General features: G+C 35.2%; 2 protein-coding genes across 3 annotated transcripts; both read left to right on the top strand.

Moving 5' to 3' along the window:
• The first annotated feature begins 290 nt into the window (after nt 1-290).
• Nucleotides 291-4,213, top strand: LOC8271417 (probable receptor-like serine/threonine-protein kinase At4g34500). 2 transcript variants are annotated; one of them, XM_015714964.3, is made up of 7 exons: nt 291-1,062; nt 1,793-1,897; nt 1,987-2,109; nt 2,307-2,477; nt 2,596-2,725; nt 2,805-3,014; nt 3,820-4,213. In XM_015714964.3, exons 1-7 carry the CDS (start codon nt 470-472, stop codon nt 3,826-3,828), a joined length of 1,341 nt encoding a protein of 446 aa, XP_015570450.1. In that variant the 5' UTR covers nt 291-469; the 3' UTR covers nt 3,829-4,213. The 2 variants fall into 2 exon arrangements, with proteins under 2 accessions (XP_015570450.1, XP_002509482.2); XM_002509436.4 differs by having other exon boundaries at nt 292-1,062; nt 3,812-4,213.
• Nucleotides 4,214-5,896: 1,683 nt separating this feature from the next.
• LOC8271416 (cyclase-associated protein 1) lies at nt 5,897-11,504 on the top strand. The gene is made up of 10 exons (XM_002509435.4): nt 5,897-6,576; nt 7,160-7,328; nt 7,433-7,497; nt 9,253-9,562; nt 9,652-9,799; nt 9,898-10,007; nt 10,153-10,208; nt 10,328-10,384; nt 10,561-10,704; nt 11,116-11,504. Exons 1-10 carry the CDS (start codon nt 6,295-6,297, stop codon nt 11,200-11,202), a joined length of 1,428 nt encoding a protein of 475 aa, XP_002509481.1. The 5' UTR covers nt 5,897-6,294; the 3' UTR covers nt 11,203-11,504.
• The last annotated feature ends 601 nt before the right edge of the window (nt 11,505-12,105 follow it).

The following is a 12,105-nucleotide window of genomic DNA, read 5'->3' as shown; positions in this document are numbered from 1 at the left end:
ATACATTTTAAAATCTAACTTAAATAATAAAAATATATTTTTCTTAGCAGTTCTTCAATAATTGTGTAAATGGCTCTCTCATAAAATAAAAAAGAATACAAATTCAAAAAAGAAAATTATAGGGACAAGTGTCACAATGCTGCTGTTTGTCCAAAAATACGGAGCACAGTGCCCACTGATCAGTGGCATCCTAGTAATAAACTGCAATTCCAGACCCAAGATGTAAGAACTCACAACTCATCCTTTCAACTTGTCTTCTTCTTCTTCGCTACGTTTGCCTGTACTTTTTGTTACTTGTATCCGTTGAAAACGCACTCTCTTTGTTTGTTTGTTTTCCCCTCTCATTCCGTTCTTAACTTTTACCGAGACCCCCAAAACCCTTACAAATTCTTAAGCATTTTCCTACATATTACCTCCAAACACTCTCATTTTCCCTAAATAATTTCCAGTTTTCTCCGGAAACCAACCGATGTCGGTCTCCGGCTCCGATACCACCACCACCTCTTTACCTCAAAAACTCGTTTCAAAAACATCATTTCTAAATTTAAAACTCTACGTTATAATCGCAATTATTTTAATATCTTTACTCTTAGTTTTCCTTCTGATTTTCATATGCATCCGCTTGAAACAGACTAAAAAAAAACGTAATAAAGTGCTAGCCCAACAGAGCTCAGGTATGATCCCGTTAGTTTCAAAAGAAATCGTAGAAATTAAAGCTTTGGATCGTAAAGAGAAAGAAGGAATAAATTTATTAAAGAAGAATGAGATAATTGAGGCTGTTGTTGTTGAGATCGGAGAAGAGAAAAATGAGAAGAAGAAGAAGAAGAGTGGAGAGAGTGAAGATGACGTGTCTTGTAGCGCGAGTGGTAGTGACGTCTCGTCGTCGGTGGATTTGCAACAGAATATTGGGTGGGGCCGGTGGTATAGTTTAAAGGAGCTGGAGATTGCGACACGTGGGTTTTCCGAGGACAATGTAATCGGTGAAGGTGGATATGGTGTCGTTTACAGAGGTGTTTTGGAGGATGGCTCCGTGGTTGCTGTTAAGAGTTTGCTTAATAACAAGTGAGTAATCAAAATTTACCGTAATTTTAAGCATTTAACCAAAATTTTTACTCCTTTCTTAACCATCGCAGCAATGCTGCCATGGTAAATTTTAATTGAACTAAGCGATTTATGATCTGAATAGATAAGGGTACCTGTGTCGGTAGCCAGATGGTGTTTTCCAGAAAGAGTACCAGTTCTAGGAAAGGTAGATGTAGATCTTGGAGTTGTTCTTTTAATTTATCTCTCTTTTGTACCCTTTTCCATTTTTATTACCTCATGGTCCATATCGTATTTTCTTTAACTTATTTTAACGCTATATATAGTTTAGGATAGGAGCTTTTTACTTTTCTTTTACTTTATTTTCATCGTCACTTTATTCATTTTATAACTTTTTTTCCTAGAATTTCATGAAAATGACTTGCAAATTGCGTGCTCAATTGGGATTACGGGGTAACTGAAAATAAGTATAAACTATCATTTATTTTTCCTGAAAATAAATTATGGTTACAGAGTCATTTATTATTGTTGTTTTTCTTTGACTTGGTTAAACACTAATTCTAGCTATTATAGTAGCCATTGGATCACTACTTGTCTCTTAGTAAACAATGTTAGTCAAGGTCGAAGCCAATGTGGAAAGAAAAACTGCTAATTTATTGCGACATGAACGCTGTAATTCAGAGGCTTCCTTATATGATATTTATCACTAAAAAAATATTACCTTGATATGCTGTGAATTTTGTGTTTGTAGGGGTCAGGCAGAGAAGGAGTTCAGGGTGGAAGTTGAAGCAATTGGAAAAGTAAGGCATAAGAACTTGGTGGGTCTAATTGGGTATTGTGCAGAAGGTGCTCGTAGGTAATTTATTAAATGTCAGCTTAGCTTTGTGCACTTGTAATGAGAATTGTTTTTCTTTTTGTTAATGGGCACTTTAATTGGTTGTGCAGGATGCTTGTTTATGAATATGTTGATAATGGCAATTTGGAGCAGTGGTTACATGGGGATGTAGGGCCTGTTAGTCCTCTGACCTGGGATATTAGAATGAAGATTGCCATTGGGACAGCAAAAGGGTGCATATTCTTCTACCCATTAGCCCTTATTATTTGCTAGTTTTTTGTCACAAATGGTGCCATTAGTGTTGGTTTTAATATGTTAACATGAGTTAAAAGGAACTTCTTTATTTCTTCTATTACAATTTCTTTTTCTATGTGATATATTACTCCGTCCTTTTTCTTCTTGAAATTTTTAGTTCTTGTCTCTGCCGCAGGCTAGCCTATTTGCATGAAGGTTTAGAGCCCAAAGTTGTGCATCGTGATGTCAAATCCAGCAACATACTTCTGGATAAAAATTGGAACCCAAAGGTCTCAGACTTTGGACTAGCCAAGCTCTTGGGTTCTGATTCAAGCTATGTCACTACACGTGTTATGGGAACATTTGGGTTCGTATTCTCTCAAATCCCCGAACTCATGTCAAATAATGAGCTAATGAAACTTCAAATTTGGAGATGTATTTCTTTCACATGCCTTAACAGTAAACCTGTTATCATTTTGCTACAGATATGTTTCTCCTGATTATGCAAGCACAGGGATGCTAAATGAGGGGAGCGATGTGTATAGTTTTGGAATTCTTCTTATGGAGATGATTACAGGAAGGAGCCCAATTGATTACTCCAGACCAGCTGGAGAGGTGATTATCAAGGTTTCTTTTATTGCACATATATAAAGAGACACTGTCCTAATTCACTGTTTCCATTGAATTTATTCAGATGAACTTGGTTGAATGGTTTAAAGGAATGGTAGCAAGTCGTCATGGAGAAGAAGTTTTAGACCCTCTAATTGAAGTTCAGCCTTCTGTAAGAGCTATTAAACGAGCCATGCTGGTTTGTCTTAGATGTATAGATTTGGATGGCAATAAGCGACCAAAGATGGGGCAAGTTGTCCATATGCTTGAGGCAGAGGACTTTCCATTTCGTACTGTAAGTACTTCTAGAACTTTTGTCCGTGAATAAAATTGATCTGTAATGCTTAACCTGTTTGTATCAACTAATTTCATAATGTTATGTTCAACTAATGTTACTTGGAACCTGTCTTGTAGCATTGTTTGGTTTCACAAGTATTTCATTAGAAATTTGATTTTAATGGATTTGTGCTAGGTGCTCATATTGTCAGATTAGTTGTTGCCTGGCATTCTGGTCGGGCAGTTGGCAATTGACTTTTTACCTAACATTTCTCTGTATTACATGTACTGCATATATAATACATTACTGCATTTCAAAGTTTTAGTCTTTTAATGCATCAGTTTTGATTTGTTGCAGTAAAATATGCTCAAAGGTTGCCACTTTGGCATCAGTGATTTTACTTGTTCATTTCCTTGATAGATGAGAATTTATATTCGGAGTTCCTTAATTGCCACAAACTGTGTTTGCCCTTGTACTCTTACTTGTAGAAGCCTTCTATGTCTCCTCTAAGTTGCTGTTATTTAGTTCTCCACTTCCAAATTAACAATCCTTCGCTGTTTAAACTTGTTGCTAACTTTTATCTTTTGCTTTGGGAACTAAACCGACATCAGTAGCATACATGAAACAAGTTCAGAATGTTTAATTCGCAGCATGGTTGATACCTAATATTGCCATCCATTTATATTCTGGAACTTTAATGCGTGACATCATGCCGAGTAAATTTTTATTTTATTAAGAAATCATCAGTTATTTTGCGAAATTTCCTTTCTTCTTTTCCTGGATAAATCCGATTTATTTACTCTTTTCCTCGGCAGGAACTCAGATCAGCTAGAGACAAAGATCGTTCCCCTTCTTATGCAGTTGAGTCCAACAAAGTTCCATATCCAATCAAACATGCTGGAGGAAGTGATGCACGGCAAAGATGATTGTTGCGGATCTGAAGAATAAATAGTTCCTGAGTTCCAATTATTTTGTAGCATAATTTTTACTATTTAGTATAATCAAAGCCGATTCAATGTGCATATATTACTTTTTTACCCCCTTGGAAAAGTCTCCATTTTGCTCTTACAGTTAAAATGAGTCTTGTAAATATGAAGTTATATTTGGTATGTGAAATCTCAGCTTCCTCGTTATGATTATCAGATCAGAATCTTTTTGTAAAATCACCCGAACTATTTGGCGATGTTGATAATGAAAACCCTTTTCTTTTTCATTCATTCAGATTCTAAATGAAAATCATCTTCATTTTTTTTTCTACTCTAGTGTTCTTCCTGGCAATTCAACACCATGACTACTTAATTTTTAACAAATTGTAAATGTATGCAATGCAGATATGCGACATGTAAGTTAATGAGATGTTTTAAGCTACGCAGCCTGGCTGTCCTTTTTCTTTCCCTCGCAATTTATAACTTTGCCATAGACATGGGACGACATTTGACTCCAAGCACCCTGATTTAGTCAAGCGAGATGGCTGGTTTTTTAAGGGACAAAGAAAGAAGCAAAAAGCTTCAACATTCAGCCGGATAAGAGCACCAAAGGTGAATCGTATATGATACCTTGCTCATCATGCATGGTAGCAATTCTGTTGCTTTCACTAATATGTGGATTTGGTGCATTTACTGCATTATTGCTATAATGGTTGTTGCTTTGTCCTCCACTTCTAGTTTGCTGCAATTACGTAATACCCACTCCTGCATCACCCACTCACCAGGCCTAACCGTTGAGGATGATGGCATCAGCACCTGTGCTCCTTTTAAAGCCAGTCAGTGTGCATGTGCATGTGCAAGTGCAATTATGTATTGAGAAACTCAAGAAAATGTTTGACAGAGCTTAATAAATCTATCTGCTATTGCTGTTATAGCAGTAGTTTTTTTCTTTTCCTGAAGGAAAATACACAATTATATATGTGCTAAAGGGAATTAAAAATTAAATCCCCAAACCATCAGATAGAAAAAAAATTCGAATATATATATAAACTCAATTTCAATATTATATATGAGAAACCAAGAATGGTTGTTATCCCAAGATGGAAATTAAATTTTTGAAAGAATTTCTCAAGAAGTGAGACAGCAATAAGTTTCCTTTGTTATGAGACTAGTGGTAGTATCATGGATTGGCCCTTTTCAGACCATAAATTAGCCTCAAATGTCCTTAAAATTGCTAATTCTGTTATTAAAAACACTCATGTCATGGCCGCCTCGCAGAAGTCGATAATCCTTTTCGAGTCTCGTTCATGCCACATTGTGAACATTGAGTGCATCCCAATCAAGACGTTTTCTCGTGCAGTAAAACGAAATCATATGTTTTCCCCACAAGTGGAAAATGGGATAAAATGGAAGAACAAATTCTAACAATGATGACGATGTGTCTCATGGCTGCCCCAATCCATTGGCCTCATTTGAATTGATTTACCTCAAAATGGAATAAAAATCTTATTTCTAAAATATTATTTCATTTCATTTCTTTTGCCGCGTAAGAAATTTTTATAGAAACTAGCACATCCTTTTAAATATTTATTTTTAATTACCATCACATTTAATTTTATTGTTATAAAAATGAAATAAAAATATGCTTAAAAATATTGCGAATAATTATACATTTGCCCCATCTCATTTTGCTTTTCAAATAGGCCATGATGATGGGCTTCATCACGGCCTATTTGATGTGTTTGGGCTCAAGTAATCCTCTTAAGGATCTGATCTAGTTAATGCCTAAAAGCGAAAAACATATTTGAGTCCCTGAAGTTATGTAATCTCGGAACTAAGTCCCTCAACTTCAATTTGGTGCAACTGGGTTACTCAGATTTTTAATTTTGTTATAATTAAAAATATTCATGGTATACCGAAGAACGACCCCTTTCAAAATTCAAACACTCGAACTGTCATTACCATTTTTCCACTTAAAAACAGATCAAAACTTGAACATGTGTTTCCACATCGCAAGAACAGCCAACACTTTCTCTGTAAGCTACACGTGTCATCTCCACATCGCTCCCACTCCGCTCCTTTTCACTCTCTTAACCTGACAGAGGCTCAAAATTACATCTCTCTCCCCGGCCCTTGCTCACTTTCGGCGTCTCTTTCACATCAATATACAAAAAGCAAAACAAATAAAAGAAAAAAGAAAGGAAAAAGAAATGTTCCGCATTTAATCAGCACATAAGGCAACCACACACTCCAGATCTGTTCTAACTAGGACCAAAAGAAAAAAAAAAAAAAAAACTTCATATATATAGCAAGCCATTGGATTTATATTATATTTATATAGATAAAGAGAGGGAAGTTCATTGTTTGGGGACATGGAGGAAAAGTTAGTAGCGAGGCTGGAATCAGCGGTGGCGCGATTGGAGGCGCTATCGACGTCGGGATTTAGAGGAGGTGCCGTTGGTGATTTTAGTGGAGCTGATGTGGCAGCATCGGATCCATCAATTGTAGCGTTTGATGATTTCATAGGTCAGTACTTAGGTAGGCTTTGGAATGCTGCTGAGAAAATTGGAGGACAAGTTTTGGATGTTACCAAGATTGTGCAAGAAGCTTTTAGTGCTCTAAAACAGCTTCTTATTCAAGCTAAACAAACTCAGGTATTCACTTTTGATTTGATTTTATTTTATTCTTTTCCATTTTGAAGGACGAAATTATTTGCTTAACTAATTAATGCTATGAATAATATAGTTTGTCACATTATGAGGTTCATGTTATTAGTGTTTACAATGAATAAAATGCGAATTTTTTTAGCGAATTTTATATGAGTTTGATTTAGAGTATTCGCATGGATAACTTAATAATATGGATCTTATATTTATCTGATACGAAAATTAATGAATTCAATTCAATGATATATCACAAGGGACATCTTTTCTTTATTTATCTGTTTGTGTTAGGATTTTGAATTACTATGTCAGACTTAGAATGAGAAGATCTTTACTTGGTTATGTGTTTTTTATTCTTTGGAAGTGTGGCATTGACTTAGTCTTGAATTTTGCATCAATTTTTCCGCTGTCTGTTGATGTTGTAATTATTGAATTAGGACACTAAAATGAAATAAAGGGAAACAGAAAACATGGCAATATAGATGTAATAAGATTGGTTGTGTCCTTCCCTTCTTCTTTTGATTCTCCATGTCCATTGTCGGTGATGTCAGATGGTTTAATTTCATTGGTGCAGAAACCTGAGCTTGCGGGGTTGGCGGAATTTCTTAAGCCATTGAATGAAGTTATAATGAAAGCAACTGCAATGACAGAAGGGAGGAGATCTGATTTCTTTAATCACTTGAAATCTGCTGCTGATAGTCTCACAGCTTTAGCGTGGATTGCTTATACAGGAAAAGATTGTGGTAAGTGAGGGTTCTGTTGCTTTTTTTTTTTGGTTGAAATTCTGATAGCATATGAGTTTTTATTCTATAGTAGTTGATATAGATATGTCTCCTTCTCATTTAAGGTATGAGCATGCCTATTGCACATGTGGAAGAGAGTTGGCAAATGGCTGAATTTTACAACAATAAGGTACTTCATATATTTATTAGAATCCAACAATCATCTTAGGGAAACTGTCACTTTGTAGACATGTTCTAATCGCTTAAGATGGAGAACAAAAATGTGAACCAGTAGATGATTGGCAAGTGTGCCTATGAATTGAAACATAAACCTGCAGATTATTTTTCTTTAATTTTATTTTGTTTGTTAAAATGTTATTCATGTATAGCATCGTTGAGCATCTTATATCTTGATAGTCACTTAGAAAAATTATAGCAAAAAGAATTTAAAGAATTAGAGCCTAATTGTGAAGCTATATCTGTTAGTTTGAGTATCGAATCTTGATACATTTATCGCAATATGCTATTTGAATATTGAATTTGATGCTGCCGCTGCAACATGTGGGCTAAATTACCCTCATTGTCCCTAGACTTTTGGCCTTAATATCACCACCGTCTTTAAACCTCAATTTGTAATATTAAAGAACCTGGATTTTAATTTCGATATCATAGAAGTCCTTCATACTGTTTTGCGATAGAGGCCACTGAAATAATGATGCGGTGCACATGTATTTGTAATTTAAATAACATGCCATGTCATCATTTAATGGACTAAAATTAAATAGATTAGAGATTTATGGACAAAAATGCAGTTTTCCTTTCATTTTCTCTCTAACTTGCATTAAAGAACTCTAATTCCTACAAATTCACACTGACTAAACATTAAGAAACAAAATACACATCTAACTTTCTTCATTTTATCAAAAGCATTTCTCTTTTCCTTCATTTCAGGCCTTTGTTCAAACTCACATCTAACAGCCAAACATTAAATTCAAATCTCTTAACTTTGATTTATTTTCTTTCTAATACAACACAAAAAGAGAATGTTTTGTTCTGCAACTTTGCCTCTAACAAAATTTTCCCCACCACTGGAGCTCCACCACTGCCACCAAAACATCAACTCCACAACCGGAACGTCCATCATCAATTTCCTTCAAAAACAACTAGTCTCAATAACCAAACCTTCTCCACCAGCGAAACATCAACCGGCATCACCAACAGTGAATCTACGACAATCGACAACGTTATCAAGTATGTTAGAGTGGAAATCGAAGCTCCACTAGGAGATCTACCACCACCAAAAGTTGTATAATGACAACAGCAGCTCACAAATTGAAGCTCCACCATCAGAATCGAAATTTCACCTACACTGGCTGAAGCTCTATTGATCAAAGCTCCACCCACCAATTTTTTTTATCATTATAGTTTAAGAATTGTTATGGGATGGGATTCATATATACATATTTGAAGATTGTCAATTGAGGGCTTGATATGAAAATAGAGAGAGAGAAGAAGAAGAAGAAGGAGAAGGAGAAGTTTAGATGGGTTAGAGAGAGAGAGAGAGAGAGAGAGAGATTCAATTTGTTAGAAGATATATGAAAAATTACATTTTAGTTTATCAATTTTAATGATAAAATGACATGTATTTCAAAAAAAATTACAATAAATTATTTTACACATGTACGTAATGTCATTATTCCTGTGGTCTCTTGTTGGTAACCGGTATTAATGATTTTTGTGATACTAAAATTAAAGTTCATATGCAGTTTAGTGTTACAAATTGAATTTTAGGGACATTAGTGATATTAAGGCCAAAATCCAGAGTGAGGGTAATTTAGCCAATATGCTTTGCTTCTTTGATCTGATTCCACATAAGAAAAGTTATTCAATTTAAATAGTAAAAAATAGCAGTCTCATAGCTGATATTTTCCATTGCAACATTCAGGTTCTTGTGGAGTACAAAAGCAAAGACCCAAATCATGTTGAGTGGGCCAAAGCCATGAAGGAGCTATATGTACCGGGTTTGAGGGATTATGTGAAGAGTCATTATCCCCTGGGTCCAACATGGGGGATTACTGGCAAAGCACCAACTTCTGCTCCATCTAAAGCTCCTGCACCAAGTGCTCCTGCTCCTCCACCTCCTCCACCAGCTTCTCTCTTCAGTACTGAATCCTCGCAACCTTCATCGTCAAAGCCAAAACAAGGGATGGCTGCTGTTTTCCAAGAAATCAACTCAAACAAGTCTGTCACTTCAGGTACTTTCATTTCAGAATAAATAAAACCTTCTCTTTTTTCCTTAACAGTGTTCTTTTTTTGCTGTTCTGATGTAACTTTTGCCTCCTAGGTCTGAAAAAGGTTACGGATGATATGAAGACGAAGAACCATGCAGATAGAACTGGTGTGGTTGGTGTCAGTGATAAAGGAGGACGTACTAGTTCACCTTCTTTCTCTAAAGCTGGACCTCCAAAACTTGAGCTTCAAATGGGTCGCAAGTGAGTATGCCTCGTCATGCTTATATTTTGGTTTTATTCTATTTGAGCTGTCATGTTGATTTGTAATGTTTGTTTGTACTGCCTCTTTCTTCATGCAGGTGGGTTGTGGAGAATCAGATTGGAAGAAAGAATTTAGTGATTGATGACTGTGATTCAAAACAGTCTGTGTATATTTATGGATGCAAAGATTCTGTTTTGCAGATTCAAGGTAACTTTTTAATGGTCTTACAAGCACGATTACTCACCCTAATCATTCTAAGCATATGTGAACTTGTGCTATGTATCTGTGGATCTACATTATGTTTCTGTTCAGGACAGCTCAGCGATCTAATTTTGATTCTGATGATTCTCAGGGAAGGTCAACAATATAACAGTTGATAAATGCACTAAGATGGGAGTTGTATTTTTGGTTAGTATGAAAGATCTTAAAATTTTAGAAAATGATGGGAGTATTTATACTGCTGTGGTAGAACTATACATTTTTAGGTTGGATGATCACTGATTCTATGCTCTTGACTTAATAAACAGGATGTGGTGGCTGCTTGTGAGATTGTGAATTGCAGTGGCGTGGAGGTGCAATGTCAGGTACTTATTTATTTTATTGTCCATATAGATTCTTAGCTTGTCTAGAATATCATGTATCTAAATTCTAAAATACCAATCATATATGGACACTGCTATCATTATGATCATTTGTGATTAGTTTTGTGAAATCCTAGTATATCTAAGTGAGATCCTCCATAATTTTTGCTGCATTCTAGGGTTCAGCTCCAACAATTTCTGTCGATAACACAGGAGGTTGCCAATTATATTTGAGCAAAGATTCTTTGCGAGCATCCATAACTACTGCCAAGTCAAGTGAGATCAATGTTTTGGTACCTGGTGCAGAGTCTGATGGTGATTGGGTAAGCTTTTAAGTTTTTAATTTGTTGTTCTCAAAAGTTTTATCGATGATCCACTCTGCCTCCTTGATGCTTAATTATTGAAAAACTAACTCGATTTTCCAGATTACTGAGTTTCTTTTGCTGGTTTATGTATCTTTTCCTGGTTTATCTTTTTCTTTGGAATTGGAAGCATGACATTTCTGAAGCTCAAATATAAACAACTGAAGCAGCTGGAATTTTATACTAAATGTTGATAACTTCAGAAATGAAATGCTATATTCACACTAATGTTTCATAAGACAAAATTTGTCACAAACATATCCGAAAACAAGCTGCCACAAATATCAATCTAGTAGTCCACTAATGTGGTATGCAGAATTGGTACTTGTTATATGAGCAATGAAATACTGGATGAATGTCTTTCTTTTGCAGGTGGAGCATGCTTTGCCACAACAGTACATTCATGAATTTAAGGCTGGGCACTTTGAAACTACTCCAGTCTCCCACTCTGGAGGTTGATAGAGTCTTATTGCAGATCAGGTTTCCAGTTTCTTATTTTTGCTTTCTGGCGTGGCTTCAAACACACATTTTTTTTTCCCTCAATTCAATTTGCTGTCAATATATGGTCATCTCTCATGTTTATTTTTTTGGGTATAACCATCTGTTGGAAAATTCTGCTTGATTTTTCTTTTTCTCCTGTTGTTTGTTTCTAGATGTCTGTCTTGTTGTGAGGAGTTTCCGACTGCCATTACGTTGTAATGAGAACGAAGTTTTGTATTATTTTGATCCCTGAAGGTCTTTAATTTATTTGATTGTCTGAATCCATCGTAATTCCTTTGTTGATGGAAGAAATATTTTCTAAAGCTGAGACTGTGTGATCATGGAAATTTGACAGTAGAAACAAAGAAGGTAAAAGTGATGGGTTTCTTAATGCAGACATTAATTGAAAAAGAAATTTGATGTTGCGAACTAAGAAAGAGATGTTAAACGATGATAACAAGGGCCCGCTCTCAATTGAGGCGAGGCATACTCTTCATAGCTAATATGTCTTTTTGTTGAAGAACTCTTTCATGAAGAATACTTACCTGGCTGGATTGGGTTGTGGTAATAGGATAGCTATTATATACTTGGTTAGATTTTTCAATATGGAATTTAATTTGGAATAAGCACTGTTTGTCCCTGTTATTTGTCACATATAAACCTTGAGATAATCAATTTTTTCTTGCCATGACATCTGTTAAATAGGGGTTCTTTAATATATAAGTTTGTTTTTACCAGGTAAATATTATATTGGTGTATAGTTTGACATTAATGATACAATTAATCTAGTAATTACATAAATTGCCTTTTTAATTAAACAATAGTAGTAGTCTTAGAAATAGTTTTTAACTGTATAATAATTTATTGTCCAAAATCAAATTA

The sequence above is a fragment of the Ricinus communis genome, chromosome 5, assembly GCF_019578655.1.
Source record: "Ricinus communis isolate WT05 ecotype wild-type chromosome 5, ASM1957865v1, whole genome shotgun sequence".
In the NCBI taxonomy this organism is placed as follows: domain Eukaryota; kingdom Viridiplantae; phylum Streptophyta; class Magnoliopsida; order Malpighiales; family Euphorbiaceae; genus Ricinus; species Ricinus communis.
The sequence above is the reverse complement of the archived record's forward strand: the minus strand, read 5'-3'. Positions and strand labels throughout refer to the sequence as shown.